This window comes from Mesoplodon bidens, assembly GCF_964165515.1.
Source record: "Mesoplodon bidens genome assembly, chromosome: 4".
Lineage (NCBI taxonomy): Eukaryota > Metazoa > Chordata > Mammalia > Artiodactyla > Ziphiidae > Mesoplodon > Mesoplodon bidens.
The window spans coordinates 140,091,559-140,115,804 of NC_138160.1; the positions used below are offsets into that span (position 1 = coordinate 140,091,559).

General features: G+C 52.3%; 3 protein-coding genes across 3 annotated transcripts; 2 read left to right on the forward strand and 1 right to left on the reverse strand.

The window, feature by feature from the left end:
* Nucleotides 1-387: 387 nt before the first annotated feature.
* On the forward strand, nt 388-3,862 carry IFI30 (IFI30 lysosomal thiol reductase). The gene is made up of 7 exons (XM_081233183.1): nt 388-589; nt 1,615-1,797; nt 1,886-1,960; nt 2,199-2,291; nt 3,106-3,258; nt 3,439-3,492; nt 3,577-3,862. The coding sequence occupies exons 1-7, from the start codon at nt 473-475 to the stop codon at nt 3,637-3,639; spliced, it is 738 nt and encodes a 245-aa protein (XP_081089309.1). The 5' UTR covers nt 388-472; the 3' UTR covers nt 3,640-3,862.
* Nucleotides 3,863-13,081: 9,219 nt separating this feature from the next.
* MPV17L2 (MPV17 mitochondrial inner membrane protein like 2) lies at nt 13,082-16,010 on the forward strand. Its single transcript, XM_081233986.1, has 5 exons — nt 13,082-13,333; nt 13,965-14,135; nt 14,794-14,870; nt 15,041-15,169; nt 15,488-16,010. Exons 1-5 carry the CDS (start codon nt 13,147-13,149, stop codon nt 15,584-15,586), a joined length of 663 nt encoding a protein of 220 aa, XP_081090112.1. The 5' UTR covers nt 13,082-13,146; the 3' UTR covers nt 15,587-16,010.
* A 53-nt stretch (nt 16,011-16,063) lies between these two features.
* Nucleotides 16,064-21,674, reverse strand: RAB3A (RAB3A, member RAS oncogene family). The gene is made up of 5 exons (XM_081233987.1): nt 21,529-21,674; nt 20,156-20,383; nt 18,907-19,025; nt 18,156-18,280; nt 16,064-16,901 (listed from the first exon to the last, which is right to left on the reverse strand). Exons 2-5 carry the CDS (start codon nt 20,381-20,383, stop codon nt 16,711-16,713), a joined length of 663 nt encoding a protein of 220 aa, XP_081090113.1. The 5' UTR covers nt 21,529-21,674; the 3' UTR covers nt 16,064-16,710.
* Between the last annotated feature and the right edge of the window lie 2,572 nt (nt 21,675-24,246).

A 24,246-nucleotide genomic window follows, 5' to 3' on the forward strand; every position in this document is an offset into this window, starting at 1 on the left:
GAGCATGGGGTGGGGAGGCGGGGTCCCCGGGCTAGGACCAGGGGCCTGGAGCACCCTGGCGGCCCCCAGAGGGATCCGTGGACCCATAGAGATCCTCCTATCTCTTGGTCTCTCCGTGTCTCTGTCTCTAAGCCCCCACTTATCCTCCGCTCAAGGTGCTCAGGCCCCAGCCTCACAGGACTGGACGGGGCTGATTACGGGGAAGTGTCGGGGAAGATCGAAAGGCAGCCCATTGTCCAGGTGATTGGGGGCCCAGCACCTGGCGGGCGGTGGGATGCGGGTGGGGTCGGTGTGGAAAGAAAGACCCAGAGAGAGAGAGAAAAGTAGAGATCTCTGGAGACGTCAGCCCCGGCCCCCGAGAGGCGTGTGCACCGGGAGGCGGGTCCGACCTGGGGGCTGGGCCACCGCCTGGTTAAAGGTGGCTTCTTCCCCGGGAGGCTGCTCCCGCCGTCGCACTTTCGCCCCCACTGTGATGGCCTCGTCGCCTCTCCTGCCGTTCCTGCCTCTCCTGCTTCTGCTGCTGGAGGTCGCCGCTGCGGCGCGGGCGTCCCCGCTGGAAATACTCCCCGAGGGGGCGGCCCCCTGCGAGGTAGAGAAGGCGACGCGGCGGGCGGGCCGGCGGGGACCAGCGACCAGGCGAGGTGCGCTCGGCTCCTTCCGCACCCCAGACTTCGACGGGGACGACCGGGGTCCGGAGGGGACGCTGCCCGGGTCGGTGCCGGCCGCCGCCCCGCCCCCACCCCCGCTTCAATCCTGACACTTTGGCCATACTTTCCTCTCCCTTTCGCTTTCCTAACTGGAGTCTGAGTCGCTCAGCTGTCCCCCCACCCCATCCCCCCGCAACTCCCCCCGCCCCCCCAGGGTGCACTGAGCACCTACTGTGTACATCTGGAGCAGGAATCAGAGTCTCCGCTTTTAGGCCAAGGGAAGCCCAGACTAGCTAAGCGGCCTGCGCGTGGCCACCGCATTCATTAGGGGCTCCTTATCGGGTGCATTTCGGCCGGGGAAGAGCTCGCGTGCTCCTGGTGCGGAGTAAGCAGATGCCCCGGAGGCTGAACGACTCGCTCACAGACGCGACCGCCCGCCGCCCCTCAGCTGTAGTCGGAAGTCAACACCTATTAGGCGCCGCCTCTGCAGTGCCTTGGGAGGGGTTCAGTAGGCCCGTTGAGAGGAAGAATAAATGAGTCAAGCGGCTATGTAGGGCCTTGCTCAGCTCAGGGCCAAGGCTCTAGGGATGAAGTGGAAACGAATGAGCCTGCCTTAGTGGTGTGCCTCACGAGAAGGCAGGATTGACAGCAGATACCAGAAATGTGCATGCCTTGAATTCTTACTGCATGGCGTCCCCCTGGGTGAGGAGTTTCACCTCACCTGGAGGAAGAAAGCAAGACTTGTGCATTCATTAACTGCCTACCGTTTGCAAATCTTTGTCACATCCATTCTGCAGACAGACTGATATTTAGGAATATTTAGGAATGCTGTAAAGCCTCAGAGTCCGGATTCCACCTGGCAAGGTCTGGAAGGAGTGTGAGATGGAGCACCTACTGTTTGCAGCTCCCTTCCTGCAAGAGAACCAAGCAGAGCTGCATTTGAATCACATCCCTTACTTCCATGCAGGCTGGTGAGCTGTGCCGGCAGGCGCCCCTCCGGAAGTCTGACCCTCCGCCCATCAACGTGAGCCTCTACTATGAGTCACTGTGCCCCGGCTGCCGGTACTTCTTGATCCGAGAGCTCTTCCCGACGTGGCTGATGGTCCAGGAAATCCTCAATGTCACGCTGGTGCCCTACGGAAACGCTCAGGTGCGTGGGTACAGGTGAAACTGAGGCCCGTGGCCAGGGTAAGGGGGTCGGGGGGGGGGCAGCCAGCACTCACCCCACTGCTTTTCAGGAACAGAACATCAGCGGCAGGTGGGAGTTCACGTGCCAGCACGGCGAGCAGGAGTGCAAGCTTAACAAGGTGGAGGTGAGCAGCACCCAGAGTTCCCGAGCAGGGGGCACGAGGCTGGGGAGGCTGCCCGCCATGAGGAAAATGAAATCAAGGCTCATAAAGGATGGACTGCAGCCAGCTCCGTCCCTTGCCTGTGTGCCTCCATTTAATCACGTCTTCATTCTCCGCTTTATTAGTGGACACTCGTGGTTATTCCCGGAGTGGTCTTGGGGTGCTCTGGGCCACCCTCACATCCTTGCCTGCTCCCCCCCAGGCCTGCGTGTTGGACCAGCTAGAGAGGAGCGCGGCCTTCCTGACCATTGTCTGCCTAGAGGAAATGGATGACATGGAGAAAAATCTGAAGCCGGTGAGCAATGCCCCTCACTCAGCCTGGGTTGGAGGGCCCTGGCCTTCCTGCATCCAGACAGACCCAGGTTCAAGTGCTGGCCATGACTACCACTCTCCGTGCAGCCCCAGGAAAACAGCCTCCCCTCTCGAAGCCTCGATCTCTGAATCGAGAGAACGAAGATCTTCTGGGGAAGTGGGTAGATCAGGGAGGGCTTCCTGGACAAGATGCCTCCGAGCTGGGCTCGGATGAACAGGAATGTGCAGGGACACAGATGGTGATCCTTCTCTGGGGTAAGGAGATGACAGGACAGGCCCACTTAACTCCCTGGGGGGTTATGAAAAAGAACTAAAGGAGTGGCTCATTTGCCCTGATTGTTTATTCATTCATCAAACATCTGGGCCACCCAAGAGACCTGAGACACCCTGAGACACCTCCAGGCCCTGCAGAGTCGTAGTATGGAGTGCAAAGGATGAGGGGAGACTCAGGAGACTCAGGGGAAGGGGAAGGAAAAGTGCTCCTGGCAGAGGGAAGAGCAAGTACGGATGCTCTCAGGAAGATAAAACACTATAGGGGTCGGGCTGCGGGTCTGGTCTTATGGGAGACAGGAGCAGCCTGAGCCCCTGCCTTGGGGGCCTCCACTCAGACACGTATTAAGCACCCGTTGTTTATGGGCATTGCTGCATCTCTGTGAACCCAACTGTCTCCTGTTGCTAGTGAGGAAACAGAAGCTTGGCTTGGGTTGGGGGTGGTGCTAGTGGGAGGACCGTTGGGGAGATAACAGGGAGGAAGCTGAGACAACACCCCAGCTGGCCAGCTCCCCCTCTGCCCTCAGTGCCTGCAGATCTATGCTCCAAAGGTGTCCCCTGACTCCATCATGGAGTGTGCCACAGGAGACCGTGGCATGCAGCTCTTACACATCAATGCCCAGCTCACGGACGCTCTTCAGCCACCCCACCAGTATGTGCCCTGGGTCGTCGTCAATGGGGTAAGAACTCATGCAGCCCTCGGGTCATCCCCCAGGCAGGGACCGGGTTGATGGATGTGACCACTGGGCTGGGAGGCAGGAGGCAGGGGCCAGACTTGGGGCCATCTGCGGCCCCTTCTGGGCCGAGCACGGATTGGTTGGGGCAGGTGGGACTTATGACCTCCTGTCTTGCTTGTGCAGAAACCCATGAAAGAGGAGGACCAGCTCTTACGCCTCGTCTGCCAGTTGTACCAGGTAAGCTAGACAGGGAACAGAGGGACTCAGCTGGTGGGGGCAGGGTCTCCTTTCAGGACCCCAACTCGTGGCCATCTCCTCCAGGGCAAGAAGCCGGATGTCTGCCAACTCATAGCCAGTTCCCACAAGGAAGTCTGCTTCAAGTGATGGCCGGTGCCCTGGGAGGGAACTGATACAGGAAGAACAAGATCCCACCTGCCCTCATTTTTTGATCCCTGACTCAGCAGCCACTACTTATCATCCAGATAACTTCTACACATTCCACGAAGCCGAGACTCAAAATTCTGCCCTGAGATCAAGAATCTTGCCCCACTGAGAACGGTGCTACACTGAAACAAGTTCAATAAACACTTCTGCATGTTGTGATTCATTTGATAAGTCAGCAAATCCCCTTTTCCTGGATCTGCACAATGTTGGAACCCCTGAGAAGCCCCCTGTCCAGGGGATGCAGAGCCAGACAGACATTCCTAGTCCCATGGGGGCAGGGATGGGCTAGAGGGGGAGGCACCAGCACTAGAGAACCCATTGGAAGAGTGAACGTTCTGCATAGGGAGGAGGGACATTGGGACTGGGGTTTTGAAGGGTGACTAGGAGTTCATTGGGCAGAAAATGTATTTATTAATTCAACAAACATCCCTAGCTACCCCTTTTTGTTGCCTCACATTGGGTGTTATGGGTCAAGCCAGAGAATGGTAACTGGAGCCAGGCAAGGCCAGAGGATGGGGCAGGGACCTTGTCTGGGGAGTTTGAAAGAATATGTTCACTGGGGGGAAATCATGGCGTTTCAGGGAAGGGGAACCAGTGTAAAAAGGCCCAGACAGCAGCAAAATCAGGAGTTAGAATGGCAGGCTGAGGCACTTCCCTGGTGGCACAGTGGGAATCTGCCTGCCAATGCAGGGGACAAAGGTTCGATCCCTGGTCCGGGAAGATCCCACATGCCGTGGAGCAACTAAGCCCGTGCGCCACAACTACTGAGCCTGCGCTCTAGAGCTTGCGAGCCACAACTACTGAGCCCTCAGGCCACAACTACTGAAGCCTACATGCCCTAGAGCCTGTGATCCTCAACAAGAGAAGCCACCACAATGAGAAGGTGGCGTACCACAGCGAAGAGTAGCCCCCGCTCTCCACAACTAGAGAAACCCCACGCGCAGCAACAAAGACCCAACTCAGCCAAAAAAATAAAAATAAATAAAAAAATAAAATCTCAAAGAAAGTCCTTCCTTGACAGGTCTCATGGGATTTGCCCTGATTATTTTACACAGGTGCAGCAGGAGTTCAGTTTGCTTTACTGGAAGTTTCTGTAAGGAATCTCAGGGTGGACTTCTAGAAGCCTCTATCATTTGTTAACTGGAGATGACAACTCGAGTTTCACCTGCAGTTTCATCTGTGCCTTTTGGTGAATTTCTTTCTTCTTTGATGTCCCCAAAGTATGGCAAGGATCTTGGTTGGCCAGGCTGGACCTGTAGGGCTGACCCTCAAGCCAGGGACAAGCCAGGTTTCCTGTGAGGGTTTTGTAAGCACTGGCTCCCAAAAGTTCAACTTAGTTTCTTGAAACTGGCTGGTGAAATTATATCTGGAAACAGTCTGTCTTCCAGGAGGTGGAGCTTAATTCCACCACCACCACCCCACTCTAGCCCTGAGAGTGGACTGGATTTGGGAACTCAATTCCAAAGAGTAGGGAAAGCGAGAAATTGTAACCTGACAGTGGAGTAGAAACACCTGGCAGACGTCCCTTAATCACGTGATCCTGGTTAACATCATGTGATCCGAGTTAGCGTCACTGGGGTAAATCATGCGATATCACACGCACCATCTGACACAAGGAGGACACCACCTCTGTGGGATTCTCCCCAAAGACCCAGAACCCCAGCCTAACCACAAGAAAACAGCACCCGAACCAAGATAGAGGGACATTCTACAAAATGTCCCACCTGTCCTCTTCAAAAGTGTCAAGGTCATGAAAAACAAGAAAAAACCCAGAATCACAGACCAGAGGAGCCTAAAGAAAGGGGATGACTAAATGCAATGTGGTGGGATCGTGGCCAAGTTCACATCTGAACGAATAACTGGAATTAGGATTGATAATGCTGTCCTGTGGTTCCCTAACATCAGCCAATGCACCTTCAGGAATCTGCCAAATAGAATTGTATCACAGGGACTTCCCTGGTGGTCCAGTGCTTAAGAATCTGCCTTCCAATTCAGGGGATGGGCGTTGGATCCCTGGTCAGGGAACTGAGATCCCACATGCTGCAGGGCAACTAAGCCCGCACGCCACAACTTACTGAGCCCACGCCCTCTGGAGCCCACACACCACAACGAAAGATCCCACGAGTTGCAACTAAGACCCAAACGCAGCCAAAAGTAAAATAAATAAATAAATAAATACTAAAAAAATTTTTTTTAAAGAAAATGTATCACAGAGCTAAACAATACAACCAACTAGTGAATGTAACAAAAAAGAAGCAGAGTGGCATGGACATATATACACTACCAAATGTAAAATAGATAGCTAGTGGGAAGCAGCCGCATAGCACAGGGAGATCAGCTCGGTGCTTTGTGACCACCTAGAGGGGTGGGATAGGGAGGGTCGGAGGGAGACGCAAGAGGGAGGAGATATGGGGATATATGTATATGTATAACTGATTCACCTCGTTATGAAGCAGAAACTGACATACAATTGTAAAGCAATTATTCTCCAATAAAGATGTTAAAAAAAAAAAAGAAGAAGAAGACCTCACAGATATAAAGAAGCTAGTGTTTCCAGTGGGGAGGGGGAGGGGAGAGGGGCAATATAGGGGTAGGGGATTAAGAGGTAGAGACTATTAGGTATAAAATAAGCTACAAGGATATATTCTACAACACGGGGACCATAGCCAATATTCTTTTAAATTTAATTTTATTTATTTTATTTTTGGCTGCGTTGGGTCTTTGTTGCTGCACGTGGGCTTTTCTCTGGTTGTGGCGAGCGGGGGCTACTCTTCGTTGCGGTGCGCGGGCTTCTCATTGCGGTGGCTTCCCTTGTTGCAGAGCACGGGCTCTAGGTGCATGGGCTTCAGTAGTTGTGGCATGCAGGCTCAGTAGTTGTGGCTCACGGGCTCTAGAGCACAGGCTCAGTAGTTGTGGCGCATCGGCTTAGCTGTTTCGTGGCATGTGGGATCTTCTTGGACCAGGGCTCAAACTCGTGTCACCTGCATTGGCAGGCGGATTCTTAACCACTGTGCCACCAGGGAAGCCCAATCTTTTAAAAAAATATTTATTTATATATTTGGTTGCACCAGGTCTTAGTTGTGGCAGGCGGGCTCCTTAGTTGTGGCACGCAAACTCTTAGTTGTGGCATGCATGTGGGATCTAGTTCCCTGACCAAGGATCGAACCCAGGCCCCCTGCATTGTGAGCGGGGAGTCTTATCCACTGAGCTGCCAGGGAAGTCCCACCAACATTGTATAATAACTACAAATGGAGTATAACCTTTAAAAGTTGTGAATCACTATATTGTATACCTATAACCTATATAATATTATACAACTAGACTACAATTAAAAAAAAAAGAAATGTATCACGGTGAGGGCACTAACCAAGCTCCTTTCCTCTCCCGTTGCGAAGCACAGGCTCCAGACGCGCAGGCTCAGCGGCCGTGGCTCACGGGCCCAGCCACTCCGCGGCATGTGGGATCCTCCCGGACCAGGGCACAAACCCATGTCCCCTGCATCGGCAGGCAGACTCTCAACCACTGCGCCACCAGGGAAGCCCCCAAGCTCCTTTTTAATTAACGGACTAGGGTACTTATGCCTACAAAATCCCTTCTAAAAATTAACACAACACTGTAAATCAACTATACTTCAGTAAAATAAGTTTTTAAAAAATCCCTTCTAAAATACAACATAAAGTCATATTTGCATTTTATCATATTCACAAGTTCTACCTACACTTGAGGAGGATGTACTGATGTACATCTGAGGCAGAAATCTTGGGGCCATATCTTAGAATTCTGCCTCTCACACCTCTTGGTGTAGAAAAATACAACATACATAATGAGAAGTAAAGGCCTCTCTGAATTACAGACCAATAGGTGTGCAGACAGAGTTTAGTGGCTCCAATTCTAAAATGTCAACCATGGCTCAAGAGGAAACACAGTGTAGGGGAAATAAAATTTAGAATTTGACTTTGGGAAGTTTGTCCAAAATGTCAAAGATTTGAACACTAGGTTAAATAAGCTCACAAATTATTATGAAACAATACTCAGTTACCTATTTAACCAAAGTGGCAACAGAAGATTTTATAGGCAAATACAGTAACATAATAAAAGAAAAAGCTCCAGCTCTTTTAATTTTGAGACGACTCAGTTTTCCTAATTAGAGACTTGATAAAGACAACATTTTGATAAAACAGAATCTTTGTTTTCTATATGAATTACTTAACAGGTAAAGAAAAATCTTTTACAATAATCCAAGAAAATGTTATTCTTTTAACAGAGAAAGAAAGTCAAATTCTAGTTTTGCATAGTCACATTATTGATATTAAAGCTCATTGTTGATAACCAACAAGGACCTACTGTATAGCACAGGGAACTATACTCAATATCTTGTAATAACCTATAATGAAAAAGTATCTAAAAAAGAATAGATAGGTATATATGTATGTATAACTGAATCACTTTGCTGTGCACCTGCAACTAAGGCAACATTGTAAATCAACTATATTTCAATAAAAAAAATTTTTTAAACAAAGCTCATTTTTAAAATTCTTATAATAATCCATTTAATTTTCACCAACTTGACCGCACAAGATAAGATTTCCTCTTTCTCCCTCTCCAACTTTCTAAATCCATTTAGGTTTTTCTCCTTTATTTTCCTCTTTTGTATTTTGAAACAATCACTAAATACCCTTAAACAAGGACAAAATTACTCTTCTTTTTCCTTCCTAAGAACGCATCCTTGGACTTCCCTGGTGGCTCAGTGGTTAAGAATCCGCCTGCCAATGCAGGGGACAAGGGCTCAATCACTGGTCCAGGAAGATATCACATGCCGTGGAGCAACTAAGCCAGAGTGCCACAACTACTGAGCCTGTGTGCCACAGCTACTGAAGCCCACGCGCCTAGAGCCTGTGCTCCACAACGAGAAGCCACCGCAATGCGAAGCCCGCGCACCGCAACGAAGAATAGTCCCCGCTCGCCGCAACTAGAGAAAGCCCATGCACAGCAACGAAGACCCAACGCAGCCAAAAATAAATAAATTACATTAAATACTTGCTAATTAAAAAAATAAAGAGCGCATCCTTCATACCTCATACTTTTTCCTGCAGAAACACATCTTATTTTCCTTGCACACTTCACATACAGTTTTTTTTCTGTACCTTTATTATTCCTAGCAGTTTCATTTACTTACATTGATTATAATTCATAACCCTAAGTTCCAGTGAAAACTAGGAAGCAAGCAATTGTAAACTGCCTATGGCCATACCAACATTCTATAGTAGATTAGCAAATTTATGAATACATCATTTCATAATTTCTAGAGGCATATGCTTCCTTATAATACAATTTTTTGATGTGGCAAAGGACGTGTTTACTAACGGAAACATCACTAGTCCCTTTGTAAAAATTAAGAAGCCAACGAGATAAACTTATATTTAGTGATTAATATTTTAGTATTTTCTCATATTTGAAAATTATTTACATATTCAATGAATATCCACCATTTCACTTAACTTAGTATAAGGTTTCAAGTTTCCAAAATGATTCTGGAAACTATTTTTAAGGAGACATTATAAAACAAAATTATTGTTGAGACGTTCACTTATAAACTTTTATCCCATTTACGTCTATTACTTAACTTGTTTTTAACAATTATGCTTAAATTATTCATGAAAATTTCATGAATCATTAAATAGCTAGCCATAATCTTGTTATTTTTCTTGTTGATAAATCAAGCATGTATCAAAAATCACAGAAGCAAAGAATGTAAAAAGTTAAATATATGACCTCCTTTATTTTAAAATTTACTGTTGTGCAATTCACTTTTATTGTCTGTTTTGTTCTTAGTTTGAATTTACAGTTTTATGATCTAAGCATCTAGAAGAGACAATTAGTTTGTTTGACTAATCAACTTACATAAGCACTTTTTTTTAAGCCAATTAAATAGAGCTCTTTTACAAGTTAATTTTTAGCAATACTTCCCAGAGGTAGAAGAATATCACGTGTATATAGACAAACATAAACATAGAGACAGAAGCAAACAGAGATCTTATAACTTTTATTTTTAAATTTTACATGAGACAGATACAAGAATTTTAACTCATTATTGAAGAAAAAAAAAAGTTGGATCCAAAGTGTGTTTCTGGCAGATGGAACAAGTTACTAACATTTGTGAAGAAGCCTTTTTAAACTTTTTTTCTTGCCGGTGTATTTCCAAATAGCCCTCTGAGTACATAGTTCCATTTTAGCTTAGGAAAGAAGGCCTTGAAAATAGTTCCAATCAGGCTCTGAATATGTCTCCAATAAAGCCAGTTTCTGACATAGAGTTCCTTTAAAAAAAAAATACTTTCAATATCTTATCATCAGGTTTCAGCCCAAACAGTAAATTTTACTGGCAGTATTGAACTCCCTTTTATTTATTTATTTATTTATTTATTTAATTTTTTTTTGCGGTACGCGGGCCTCTCACTACTGTGGCCTCTCCTGTTGCGGAGCACGGGCTCCGGACGCGCAGGCTCAGCGGCCATGGCTCACGGGCCCAGCCGCTCCGCGGCACATGGGATCTTCCCGGACCGGGGCACGAACCCGTGTCCCCTGCATCGGCAGGCGGACTCCCAACCACTGCGCCACCCGGGAAGCCCTCCCTTTTTTTTTTTTTTAACTTCTTTTTTTAACCAAAAGCATACCTATTCCAAGTGATTCAAAACCAAAACCAATTAGCCTTCTATGACTAAACCATGGATGCATGAGGGGTCCCCAAAGAGGGTGGAAAAAATGCAGCTCTCTCAAGATCCAGAGCCACTCCCAAAGATGGCCAAAAGAGAGAAAGACTTAGACAATTCCCCTCAGAGGCTGGCAACAGTGGTCCCGTGGTTGGTAGGACCCTAGCCACAAATGGGGTGCAACCCACATTTCCTTCTGGCAATCTACATATTCTCAGGGCTCTCACCTGATGGTTGGACATGTAGGACCAAAACCAGCATGGCCTAGCAGACAGAAAGCCCAGCCAAGCTCTCGGCAAACAAGTCTCTGGCTGAGACTGACACACAAGACAGATTAACAGGGGAAAAGCATAAAAAATTTATTTACATGTACGTGGGAGTCGTCGCAAGAAAAATGAAGACCCAAAGACTTGCTTTTTACTAGGTTGAACAGAGCGTCAACTGCAGAAAAGCAACCAAAATACACGGGGAGACTAAAGGAAGATAAGAGTTATTTCAACAAGACCTGTTTGTACAGATTTCTCTCAGCTTTGACTCCCTGTCTCTGGGGGTAAGAGGGTTTCTTCCTCCCAGTAGAGGGAGGAATTTTATTTCCTGCTTTCAGTAAGAAAAAGGAAAGACCAAGAGTCCTTCTTGCATCTTGCAGTCTTACTAATGCCTTTAACTCAAAATAATCAATCTGCCAGAGCAGCATATTTTGGGGTGCCATGTTCTGAAAACTCCTTCAACAGAAACACCCAAAATCACAGGTCTAGCCATCAAAAGCTGTTCCTCCTGGTGGGCACTAAATTCTTAATGGATCCTCCACTGCTTTTCAGCCAGTAATCCATTGATAGAGATTGCCAAATGGTCAGACCATAAAGCCAAATTCCCAGCCCCTGATGCCTCTAATGCTGGTGACATTATCCATCATAAAAGCATCAAAAACAAGGCACCTATCTAGAGAGAGGAAAACACAGATGAGAAAAATAGAGAATCAGCAAGATTCTCTTACCTCTTGGAGTTGCCAGGGCTTCAGCCACCATAAAATGCACTTCTCTGTTGAAAAAGTTTACCTGACTCTGTTTCGTGAATCATAATTTGACTTTCCCCCCTCTTTTAACCATTTTGGAGGTTTTCCACCAAAATGCAGTAAAATCTGGAACCTGGAATACTAGGCTGAGTTACTTGACAGCAATAGGAAGTGTTGAAGGATAATTTTCCCAAAAAAGGTAAAAATCACGACTCTCATACAGAAATAGAAATGAGCATGTGTTAAAAATTGTTAACTCGTTGTTAATAAAGGGAACTGGTCAGGCGTTAAACCCATTTCAAAGAAGAACCAAACAACAGACAAAACAAGCACAGTAAAATGAATGTGCAAATGAAGGCAAAAAAATTGGGGGTGGTGGGCATCTCTCCACTCGGCAGAATTCATTTGCATGTCTATAGGGAAGAATTATTTTCCTCTGTTATCAGTTATAACCACAGGGTTTATAAAATATCTCCCATAGAATCAAAATCAGAAAACCCTGAAGGGTGTCCTCTAACAAAGAGGAAAAAAAAAATTTTTGTAAAGAGTCAAATAGTTTAGTTTTTGCAGACCATATAATCTTTGTTGCAACTGCTCATTGTAATGAGAGTAGACAATAAAGAAACAAATGGGCATGACTGTGTTCCAACATAGCTTTATTTATGGATTCGGAAATTTGAATTTCATATAATTTTCACATGTCCCAGAATATTATTTGGATTTTTTCACCGACCAATTTAAAAAGGTAAGAGAATTCTTAGCTCGCGAGCCTCACCAAAACCGGCGCCGACAGGATTTGGCCCACAGGCGACAGTTCGCGACACCCTGCTCCTGTAGGTAACGCACAGATTTCCACTGAAACTCACATTTTCCCCTCCAGGAACACAGGAAATAACATGGTGATAAAACTGTCCCTGCAGCAACACAAAGTTGCTGTGAAATGTCTTAATGCACATCATGTGCCCAGAACAGTGCCTAACGTTTTAATTATATTATTCTTGAACTGAGGTCAGATACCCAGCAGTAGTCAGGACCAAGGTCAACGTCTACACAAGAATCCCAGCGGCCTGCGCGCGCCGCAGAACTGTAGCCCCGCCCCCACTTTCTCGAGTCTCTGCGGGATTGGACTTCCGTCCCGGTAGTCATGGCCACAGTCCGATCCCCTTTTCAGGAATTCCGGGAGAATCTGGAAATCTGGAGGGCAACTACAAGAGAGAATTCGGTAGAATTGTTCAAGATTGGCCATCTCAATGCGGGAGGCAGGACGACAGTGATTTGCCAGACTAACGATAGTCAGTGAGGGTCTCCGATTGGCCAGTGCAGTACTGGGCAGGCAAATAAGGGTGTGGCGACGGTTACCCATAGGCCAGAGCAGATAGGGGCGGGAAAACGAGGTTAGAACGACAGCAATTGGCATGCGCGGTGTGACGCGAAACCTATTTGCGATTGGCCTGTAAGACGAGGAAGGCGGTGTGCGGCTTCGTTCGGCAATTAGCCTCTAGACGGGATGCCGACTTTTGATTGGCTAATACCTCTTGGGGCGGGCAAAGTGAAGAGGCAAGCGGTCGACGATTGGCTGCAGCGACTTGGAGCAGGCCTGCAAATCACGAAGGCAGCGTGCGATTGGGTAGCACGGCGCGAGGCGGGCATCCGGGACGCGGGGTGACTGGAGATTGGCCGGCATGAGCAGGGCGGCGGGGGGTGCCAGTTCCTAGGTCGCGGCAGGCGATGGTGTCCGGCGGCTGGTGCTGGCTGCGCGGCCTTTGGGCCGCGGGGCAGCCCCTGTTCCAAGGCCGTGCGTTGCTCGTCACCAACACGCTGGGCTGCGGCGCTCTCATGGCGGCCGGGGATGGAGCGCGCCAGTCCTGGGAGATCCGCGCTCGGCCCGGCCAGAAGTTTGACCCGCGGCGCTCAGGTGAGGGGGCGAATGCTGCTGGCGTTTGACCCTAGAGGATCTTTGGCCCCAACCTCAATTTGGAGACCTGTGACCCGGACCCGCGTGCCGTGACCCATGACCCGTGACTTCAGTCCCTGGCAAGACCCTTGACCTCAGAGTGCACCCTAGACAGCCCCTCCCCGATCTCTGTCCCCTCCCCCCTCGGAGGTCTTCATCCCCTACCATACGTGGGGTTTCTGTTCGCTCCCATCCTGAGGGTCAGGTCCCCGCCCAACCCCTGGTCCGCTTCCCTCTCTCTTGCACTGAGAGGCCTAGCGTTGAGCACAGGATGCTGCACCCGGGGTAGTCAAGGGCGCAGCGTCTGGCCCCAGCCAGCCTAGGATCGCGCCCTGGTCCCACAGTTCCCTACCCGCTGTGCCTCTGTTTCCTCCTCTGGAAAGCGGGGCGATGGTAGAACCCTCTGCCACGGTGGTGAGGGAATGAGGGAGGAAAATGCAAACGCAGCTCTTGGAATGGTACGTGGCAGTGGGGCTAGTAATGGGTTGGGCTCTGGAAGGGTGTCAGGCTTACCCAGGTCTTAGGGAGGGAGTGAATTGGGGGCTTTGCTGGCCTAATAACATGCACCCCCTGACTCTTGGACCGCCCACAGCGAGCATGTTTGCTGTGGGCTGCAGCATGGGCCCTTTCCTGCACTACTGGTACCTCTGGCTGGACCGCCTGCTCCCTGCATCTGGCTTCCGTGGCCTCCCAAACGTCCTCAGGAAGGTCCTCGTCGACCAACTGGTGGCCTCTCCCATGCTGGGCGTCTGGTACTTCTTGGGTAAGGAGCCCCGTGAGCTTGGGCTTTGCCCCTCATAGGTCGGGAGGGACAGAGCCAGCTTTGTGTTAAGGATGTGGAGACCCATTACTGATACACCTCCTGAAGGCTGGGGTACAGTGGTGATAGGACAGACCCAGTGGAGGCAAGTGGGAATGGCAGAATCACAGAGAATGATGCTAAATGTAGGAAGGATGAAGACAGTGTCTGATGGGGCTGCCCTGGACGGTGGTTGGGAGAACGTCTCAAAGGAGAAGACACTCAGCTGAGACTTGAAGGAGGAGCCAGCAGGCAGGGGGAACAGCCCATGCAAAGGCTCTGAGGCTGGAGGAAGGGGAGCTGAGACTGATGTTGACAGGGCACAAGCATCCTAGGACCGGTAATAAAATAGCCTCAGCCTCAACAACGGTGTGTGGCGTACGCATCCCTCAGGGTACGCAATTATTCACGACCGACCTCTCTCCTCTCACCTCTCTCCGACTTGACCTGTTCTGTTGTTTACCCACCCTAGCCACCCTGCTGTGCTGCCCTTCCCACTGCAAGGCTTTTAAGTGTCCTGTTTCCTCTGCCTGAGACACTGTTCCTCAGGGGTCCTACCCCACCCGCTCTACCGTCGTACTCCCCAGCCTCTGACACTCTCATTTCTTGGTTTCCTTCCTAGGCCTCGGCTGCCTGGAGGGCCAGACCCTGGGCGAGAGCTGCCAGGAGCTGCGGGACAAGTTCTGGGAATTCTACAAGGTGGGCGTGCCTGCCCAGGCCCCGCCTATCCTTCATCTCCGCCCCTTGCATCTGTCCCTCCTCTCCCTTTCACAGGCACCCCCTTTCAAAGCCCCACCTCTCACAGCCACCCGGCCCCACCCAGGTCCCTCCCGGCCCCGCCTCTCACTGCATTCCACCCCTCCCCGTAGGCTGACTGGTGCGTGTGGCCCGCTGCGCAGCTGGTGAATTTCCTCTTCGTGCCCCCCCAGTTCCGAGTCACCTACATCAACGGCCTGACGCTGGGCTGGGACACATACCTCTCCTATCTGAAATACCGGGTAAGCGCAGCGGGCAGACCAAGTACCCAGGGGACTCCTGGGGGGCCACATGTGTGAGCCCCAAATGGCAGTACAACTACGCTCCAGGGTGCGGGCCTCCTGTGCCCGGGACAACCTGCACCCCATGGTGGGTAGGTGGGTTGCTGATCACCAGCGGGGTGAAGACCAGCCCACGTCTTCTGTCTGATGTGACCTCGGCCAGGTCCCTGCCGCATCTGTCCGGCAAGGCTGACCCCAGCCCTGACGGGTGGAGGAGGGTTCGGTGAGGAGCCCAGAGGGATGAACAGTGCCTGTAACCCGATCCTCTTGTGTGGACAGATCCCAGGCCCCCCAGCGCCCCCCGGCTGTGTGGCCCTGGGCGCTGTGCAGACTGAGCTGCCACACACTGCCACCACATGCCAGCCAGGGCAAGACTGACCCTCAGCTGACCAGCCACCTGGGCAGGAAGGGGAACGGACTGCTGGGGCCAGTCCTAGGCCCACCCTGATTCCTAGGCATCCGGTTGGGCTGCCCCTTCCAAGCCCACTGCCGGGCCTCTGTTTCTCCATCTGGAACACAACCATGAAGATGGACCGTCATCCCCCAACCCTTCTGGGAGAGCCTCAAGTGACTGGTGACAGATGTTCCATCCTCAGCACTGGGCCTCAGCCAGCCAGCTAGTACCAAGCCCTCAACACTCCTGCGGGCTGGGCTCTGGGACCAAGGTGGGGACATCGCCCATACCCTTGGAGCAGGGCCCCCAGAATTTGGAGCCTTGGGTGGGGCTGGGTAGCCTCCAGTCTCATCCTCTGTTCGTGGACTATGGAAGTACAGAGAATTAAATTCTCTTTGTAATTGAAAATCTCGTGGATGAGCAAAGCCAGCACTGGCAGGCCGGCGCTCATAGGGACACTGTGTCGTCCATTCACTTTATTGGGTGTGTGTAGTGTTGTCATGACATCTCCTGGGGGGACTGGGGGGCTTGTTTGACACTCATGACATCAGAACAGGTCTGGTGGGAGGTGGTGTCCCAGGGTGGTGAATATCCACAGCAGCCCCCACCCCCCTCCAAAAAAAGGTACAACCTTGGGGGCAAAGAGCCAGGCGGGCCATTTCCTGGCTCTGACCTACCCCGTGGTCCACACTGAGATGCCTGCAGCCACCTGGACCTACCATGTCACAGCCAGGGGGCTGGCAGGTCTGGCTACCTTGCATCACGCAACCAGACTGCCCTGGGGTGTCATCCGGCCCCCTCTTCAAAACTGATAACTGTTAATGGGGGGTGAATTTATAAAAAGGTGGGGTCTGGAGAGAAGGGTGAGTGGTGAGTTCACGGGGCCACGACACGCCACTGCAGAGCAGGAACAGGGCTGTATGTACAGGGTGGGGCACGGAGCAGGTGGGGTGCCCGAGCCCTTGGGGGACATCTCCAATAAATAAATAAATAGCTACGATAATAAATAGGGTGATGGGCTAAATCAGGGCAGGGGACTCACGCCCATGGCCAGTAGGGGCCCTGGCTCAGGCCCAGGGGGCGGGGCCAGGATGGGGCGGGGCAGCTCTCAGCAGGCGCAGTCCTGGTGGGGGGGCGCCTGCTGGTCCGTGAGCTGTGGGCCCTGCTTGGTGCCCGTGACTGCAGGATCGGCTGTGTCCAGTGATTCGGACATCTTCTCGCAGATGACATCCACCAGCCGCTCAAAGGTCTGCTTGACATTAATGTTGTCCTTGGCGCTTGCCTCAAAGAACTCGAACCCTGTGGTCGGGGAAGGGAGGGGTGAGGACCCTGGTCCCCCGACGCCCAGAGACACTTTAACAAGGGCAGGTAACACCTGGAGATTCCCAGTGCTAACTGCATGTTAAAGGCACTGACAGGTCCCTTGGGGAAGCAACACAGGACTGAGTCAGCCTTTTATTTCCTGCACTCCTTTCTTCACCCTAAAACTGTCCCCTCTCATTGTCCCCAGAGCCCTGGTAAGACCCACTTCCCTGCTTCCACCATCTAGCCTAGCCCTGGCCCTGGTGGCATTTGACATTCAGACCCAGGCCTTCCCCTGCTCACACACTCTCCATGGCTCCCTATTGCCCTCTGAAGAGTCTGGCTCCTCAGCTCGTGCTTCAGGCCCTGCAAGATCAGCCATATTTCCTCCAAGTGACCCTCATGTTGCAGTCACATAAAACTGTTTGCCAAAAGGATCTTTCCCACGTTTGGCCTTTGCCCACACTGTTTCTTCTGTCTGAAAGACCACCCTTTTTCTTTAAGCACCAGGTCCAAGGCCCACTTCCAGGAAGACTTACCTATGCCAGGCAGAGCCTGGCTCCCCCAGCTGAGGTCCCTCCCTCTCTCACAAAGCTGGAGGCCTCTCAGGGGCCCAGCAACACCCAGCACAAGGCTGGGCAGTGAGAGTATCAGAATGAATCAAACTTCCTGCAGAGTGAACTCCTAAGCATCCATCAAGACCCCCCCCTCAAGGGGCTTCCCTGGTGGTGCAGTGGTTAAGAATCCGCCTGCTAACGCAGGGGACACGGGTTCGAGCCCTGGTCAGGGAAGATCCCACATGCCGCGGAGCAACTAAGCCCGTGTGCCGCCACTACTGAGCCTGTGCTTTAGAGCCCTCAAGCCACCACTACTGAGCCCGCGTGCTACAACTACTGAAGCCTGCGTGCCTAGAGCCCGTGCTCCGCAGCAAGAGAAGGCACCGCAATGAGAAGCCCGTGCACCGCAACGAAGAGCAACCCCCACTCGCCGCAACTAGAGAAAGCCCGCACACAGCAGTGAAGACCCAATGCAGCCAAAAATAAATAAATAAAATTAATTAATTTAAAAAAAAAGGACTCACCTCAAATGGCCCCTGGATCAAGGCCAGCTTGCAGAAAGTATGAATCATCTGGATTCGAATCCAGGCCCCATCCTGGCTTTGCTGTGAGACTTTGGGTGTATCTCCTCCCCTTTCAGGGCCTCAGTGTCCCTTTCCTAGCCTGTGGGTGTCCAGCCTCACTGGGTACTCACCCAGGTGGTCAGCCAGCTGCCGACCGCGTTCCGACGACACCACCCGCTCATCCTCCATGTCACACTTGTTCCCCACCAGCAGCACCTGGGCATTGTCCCATGAGTAGGTCTTGATCTGGGTTGACCTGGAGGAGGTGGTGACAGAGGGACGTTAGGGCTTGGAGAATCTGAGCTCCGCCCCCCTCTCCCCCTTCTCCCTGTCCTCACCCCACTCCAGCCCCCACCTCCCATTAATTCTTTAATTCTTGAGGGAGGCAGGCTCGATCCTCCTCCCTGTCTTTGTCCTGCCAGGAACACTCTGCAGGTGTCTGCTCCCACAGTTCACTGCTCTTGGGAGTCCCTCTTTCAAGCAGCCTTTCCCATCCTTCCCAGATCCCCCCACCCCCAGAGAAGAATTCTCGCTCTTAAACAAATTCAAACATTTTCTCAAATTTTATCATTACTCTAGTCAGAAAATGTAAATGTTTATATCCTCTAACCTATGCAAACTGTCTTCATATTTTCTGTCCCTCCCAGATTTTTTTTCCTGTATGTTTAGTTTCATTTTTCCACCTGAAACCCTGTTTCCCATTATTTTGAGCTGATGCCACACTGTTTTCATGATTATAGATTGATAGCAGGGCTGGGACCCCAATATTGTTATTTACATTTCTGCCAAGCGGCTGGGGTTCCCTGTTCTCTGCCTGTATTCCAGGCTTTACACCAAGCCTAGCTCAGAAGACCACCTGCGAGCGGGTGGGGGCACGCTCACCAGTCCTGCACCGCATTGAAGGACTCCTCGTTGGTGATATCGTACATGAGGATGAAGCCCATGGCGCCCCGGTAGTAGGCTGTCGTGATGGTCCGGTACCGCTCTTGCCCCGCCGTGTCCTGGGGAAGAAGAGACAGGGTGTCAGAGAGGACACACACGGAAACTCCTCAGAGTGGGTATGAACTCTGAGATGGTCAAGGCCCAGAGGAGCAGGGGCTTGCCCAGAGGCACAGTGGGTCAGGGAGAGTGAGCTGGCTGCCTGCACTGGGAATGTGGTACCCAGTCATCCTAAGGTACCTACAGGATCGTTCCCTCATTCATTCAACACACGTGTACCTGTGCCACACCCTGTGCTGGGCACTGGGGACACAGCTGAAAACAAAATGGACCAAAATCACTGCCCTTGTGAAACTGACAATCCAGTGCAGGAAACAGACAATAAACCTGTGAAAAGGTAGAAAATGTATCGTCAGAGGGTGGTGAGGACTGAGGAGAAAAAAGCCCGACAAGGATGGGCAGCGTGGGCTACCTTCAATTTTAAACTTGAAGGATGAGGGAGGGAGCCATGTGGGGATCAGAGGAAGGACAGTCCAGGCAGAAGGCACAGCCCGGGCAAATGCCCTGAAGTGGGACTGCATTTGGTACATTTGAGGAACAATGAAGAGGCTGAGACAGAGATGGAAGGAGACAGATGCGATGGGGTAACAACGGGGGCAGACCAGGCAGGGTCTGGCTGCAGGGAGGGGTGCAGGTTTTACCCGGAGTGAGGTGGGAGCCATGGAAGGACTGTGGGCAGGGAACGAGCAGTTCTGACTTAGGATTTAGCAGGCTTCCTCAGGCCTCGGGGGCGTTGACGGAAGTGGCCAGAAGACCCTGATGGAGGAGCCTGCTCCTGTCCCAGGGAATGAGGTTGGGGGTCAAGATGCCTCTGAAACCTGATACAGACACACATGGAGGAACTTGAACATGGGGAAACTGAGGCACCAAGCAAATGATGCATCTGGTGATGTCAGGGTCAGGAGAGGACCCAGCATTTGCTCCTTCCCCACCCCTGAAGAGCACTGATTAGGCACTGATGGAAGAACAGGGGCACTCTCTTCAGTGCCTCTAGCCCCTTGTACACAGTAAGTGCTTGATAAATGCCCAGTGTGTAATGAATGAATCTAGGCAGGAAAGAAATAGGCAAAGCTGGGGCTGCTATTCTCGGGAGGGAGAGTGATGAAGCCAGAAGCCCCCCAGCTGGACCCACCCAGATTTGCAGCTTGATCCTCTTATCGTTTCGGTAGATGGTCTTGACCTTGAAGTCGATGCCTACAGTGCTGACAAAGGCAGGCGTGAAGGAGTCGTCTGCGTAGCGGAAGAGGAAAGACGTCTTGCCCACGCTGCTATTTCCGATGATGAGGATCTTGAACATATAGTCGAAGTTCTGGTCCGAGGACTCCTTCTGCCCATAGCGAGAGTCTGTGGCGGATGCCATCTGAGGGTGCGGAGCGTAGGGGAGCGTGAGGGGTCTCCCTCCATCCCCAAACAGCCAAGCCCAGGCTCAGGATGGAGAGCTCCCAGAGAGGGACGGAGATTACCCTTATCCCATCAGGAGCCCCAGTACTAACGGTGCGGCCCACGGCAGAGGGCGGGCCATGACCTTGAAAGGCCCGAGGTTTCAGGGAAGAACCTCAGAACGAAGGGGATGGAGACACCCCTGCAGCCCCCTCCAGCAGGCCTGCTCCCCGGGTCCGGCTGTAACCTGAGCACTACAGCTGCGCCTGGAGGGGTGACCACGGCCGGCCCCGCCCCCCATCAATCATTCATGTTCCTCAGAACTGAGCCACGCGGGCGCACGTGCACACGCGTGTACGGTACCATGGGGACGCGTGTCCGCAGTCCTCCTCCCAGACTCCCAGGCTGGGAGAGCTCGGGCTGAGACAGTTACATCACGTGACAGGAGCGGGGCGTGCACACGCTCACGTGCACACAGCAGGGCACACACTCGGACACGCTCGTGCATATCTGAGCGTCGAACACACTCGGTGCACGGGACAGAGCCTGTCTGCACACCGATATGCATATACAAATGTGCAAACCCACCCGTGCGCACTGCGTCCTCCACCCATGCAGCCGAGTACACGTAACCCACACGGGCACGCATCTCCGTGCACATATGCACATTGCTGTGCACGCACACGCACAGTCCACGCGTCTCCCTCCACATGCCTGAAACACGCACAAACTTGGATCGGGACCTCCAAGGGGTCACACGAGAATACCCTGGTATACAAGCAAGGGTACACACAGATCCGCCCGCACAGGCGGGCGCGCACACGCGTGTGCACACCACGCGCACGCGCACGCACGGAGCCTCCCGCGCGCACAGCTTCCCGCAAGGCACTCGTCTCGTCTCCCCTCCCCCTCCGCCGCAGAGCCGGGGGTGGAGGGATGGGGGTGGGGGTGAGGATAGGGCAGGTAGAGGGAGCCGGGGCCCTACCCCTCCCCAGGCTCGCGACCGCCGCATCCTTCCCCTCATTTAACGCCGGCCAACTTCGTCCCCCTACCCCAGCCCATCAGTCAAATGAAGGTTATGTAGGTGCTCCGAGAGGGAGCGCACCGGACCGTCCAGGAGCTCACCTTGCCCTACACTGATGCGGCGGCGACCCTAGCGGCAGCGACTTTTTTGGCAGCGGCGGTGACAGGGCCCCCAGTGCGCTGATGTGGGGCTGCGTGGCAGCGGAGGCGACGGCAGCGGCTCAGGCCCCTGCAGTCCGCGGTGACGTCCTGCAAAGAGAGGGGCGGGGCTTCACATGCAGATGCGGTCGTGACGCCATTCTGGGGAGGAGCCACAGATAGGGATGTGGTCCACGGTCGCACGCAGATCCGGGAGGGGCGGGGCTCTCACGCAGATTGACGCGAGAATGGGGCGGGGCACAGCGAGTGCATCCAGTAGCTAGCAGAAGCGGTGCGGGAGGGGTGGAATCGCCTGCCGGCTCCGCCTCTCTCCAGCGTTAGGGAGGCGGGGCTGCGCAGCGCCTTCTCATTGGCTTAAGTCCTCGAGCGACGGGCTAAGTAGCCAATCAAAGATTGTCACGCCCTCCTCCTGTCCCACGGCGGTTCCCGGGCGGTTGAATGGACGAGAGCCGCCCCCATGCACCCAGGTCGGAGACTCAGGAGGTCCCCTTTCAGTCCAGGGTGCTGTGACCTCTCCTTAAACGCTCCCTATTCCCAATTTCAGAAAAGAGGAACAGAGGTTCGAGAAGATGCTCCATGTCTCCTATTTATTGGGTTCAACATAAGTAGAAAAGAAGAAAAAGCGGAAATAGGGGTCAAGATAGACTCCGTCTAATTTCAGCCGTAAGACCCCCAAAAGGGGCCGGGCTAGTAGATGCTCCACCCTGTTTCTGAGATGAAGAAAGAAGAAATTGGGATCAAGAGAGTCACCCTTCCCCACCAATTTCCAGAAAAAAGGAAGGGGCTAACGAAAGCTCCAGGAACCCCTTTCCTTCCTGCTCCCCCCCCCTTTTTTTTTTTTCTATACGCGGGCCTCTCACTGCTGTGGCCTCTCCCGTTGCGGAGCACAGGCTCCGGACGCGCAGGCCCAGCGGCCATGGCTCACGGGCCCAGCCGCTCCGCGACATATGGGATCTTCCCGGACCGGGGCACGAACCCGTGTCCCCTGCATCGGCAGGCGAACTCTCAACCACTGCGCCACCAGAGGAGCCCCCCTGCTCCCCATTTTCCAGAGAAAAATTCAAGGAAATGGCGGAAGTAGGGCAGAAAAACGGCCTGTCCCTTAAACTCGCAAAGTCTGCGGTAAAAAAACCTGGGAAACAGGGAGGATACGAGCGGTTCAAAGACCCAACAATAAAGACAAGGGGTGGGAGATGCTTTACTCCTCCCTGGTTCCTGAGTTTAAAAAGACAGGGACAGAGAGTCCTCCCTCCTCCATCCTAGCAAAATGAGACTCAGAGATGGAGACTTTGGGGTCCAAGGTGACCCGTCACATCCATCTTCATGTGAAAAAGTCAGAATTGGAGGAGGGGAGGAAGAACGAGACCTTGGCCTCCACTCCAGGTCTCTGCCCTCCGCCCCAACTCCGGTCCCCACACCCGGCAGGGGGCGTGTGGCCCCAGGAAAATTCTGATCTCCCTGATTCCTCCTCAGGAGACGAGGGGCGGGGCTTGTCTTTTTTATAAAAAGCTCGCCAGCTGCAGAGGCGCCTAGAAACCAGAATAACTTAGCGCCTGCAGGCCGCCCACTCCCCCCACCCCCGCCCCCAGCGCCCCGGAAGTGCGGAGACGTCCCTCCAGCTCTCCTTGCAGTTGGGAAATCTATTTTTTTCTAAGGATAACATTTTTGTCCCTCCTCTTCACTCAGACTATAAAAGTATCACAAACCCACTGCGGAGAACTGGGAAGATTCAGAAAAAGATAATGAATAAATATAAATCCACCTCCAATCTCTCCCCAAGGGAAGACCAGCAGTCGAGTTCCCGCTTTGGGGTGGGGGTTTGGGGGGGGGCTCCAGGCGCCGCCCAGGTGGAGGGGAGGGCGTGCGAGGCAGCTAGGCTCCCTGACCTCCCAAATGCATGCTTCCGGCTTTGTACGTGGGTGTCGATCGGAAATACCCACTTATTTTTTTCCCAAAGGGTAAAAGCCCACACCAATGTATACCAGCTTCTGCACAAAAGATTTTGTATTTTATTTTATTTATGTATTTATTCATTTATTTATTTGGCTGCGTTGGGTCTTCGTTGCTACACACGGGCTTTCTCTAGTTCCAGCGAGCAGGGGCTACTCTTCATTGCGGTGCACGGGCTTCTCATTGCGGTGGCTTCTCTTGTTGCGGAGCACGGGCTCTAGGCGCGCGGGCTTCAGTAGTTGTGGCACACAGGCTCAGTAGTTGTGGCTCGCGGGCTCTAGAGCACAGGCTCAGTAGTTGTGGCGCACAGGCTTAGTTGCTCCACGACATGTGGGATCTTCCCGGACCAGGGCTCGAACCCGTATCCCCTGTATTAGCAAGCGGATTCTTAACCACTGCGCCACCAGGGAAGTCCCAGGATTTTGTATTTTAAAATAAGAATAATGGAAGGATTTATTGTTAAGAATCAGCATCAGGCTCTGGAATTAGGGATGGTTGAATTGGAGGTGGGGACTACAGACTTGAGGGGAGGTGTTCTGTGTGGTCCGAGCAACAGAGCTGCGTAGGAGAAGGGCCCGAAACCCTCTCAGATCCCATCCCACTACCTCATCTTTCTCCTGCAGTGAGTCATTCCCTCTTCGAGGTTCCAGGTGCAACCTTGCCTCAGGGCCTTTGCACCTGCTGTGTACTCTTCCCCAGGTATTTCCCCAG

Excerpts from the sequence above, each read along its gene's own strand:
- RAB3A (XM_081233987.1), bottom strand. The coding sequence starts at position 20,383 with ATGGCATCCGCCACAGACTCTCGCTATGGGCAGAAGGAGTCCTCGGAC. Across the intron at positions 19,026-20,155 it reads GGATCAAGCTGCAAATCTGG|GACACGGCGGGGCAAGAGCG; the intron begins GTGGGTCCAGCT and ends CTTCTTCCCCAG. Across the intron at positions 16,902-18,155 it reads GCAGCTGGCTGACCACCTGG|GGTTCGAGTTCTTTGAGGCA; the intron begins GTGAGTACCCAG and ends CCCCGACCACAG.
- IFI30 (XM_081233183.1), top strand. The coding sequence starts at position 473 with ATGGCCTCGTCGCCTCTCCTGCCGTTCCTGCCTCTCCTGCTTCTGCTG. Across the intron at positions 590-1,614 it reads AGGGGGCGGCCCCCTGCGAG|GCTGGTGAGCTGTGCCGGCA; the intron begins GTAGAGAAGGCG and ends ACTTCCATGCAG. Across the intron at positions 3,259-3,438 it reads CCTGGGTCGTCGTCAATGGG|AAACCCATGAAAGAGGAGGA; the intron begins GTAAGAACTCAT and ends TTGCTTGTGCAG.
- MPV17L2 (XM_081233986.1), top strand. The coding sequence starts at position 13,147 with ATGGTGTCCGGCGGCTGGTGCTGGCTGCGCGGCCTTTGGGCCGCGGGG. Across the intron at positions 13,334-13,964 it reads GTTTGACCCGCGGCGCTCAG|CGAGCATGTTTGCTGTGGGC; the intron begins GTGAGGGGGCGA and ends GACCGCCCACAG. Across the intron at positions 15,170-15,487 it reads TCTCCTATCTGAAATACCGG|ATCCCAGGCCCCCCAGCGCC; the intron begins GTAAGCGCAGCG and ends TTGTGTGGACAG.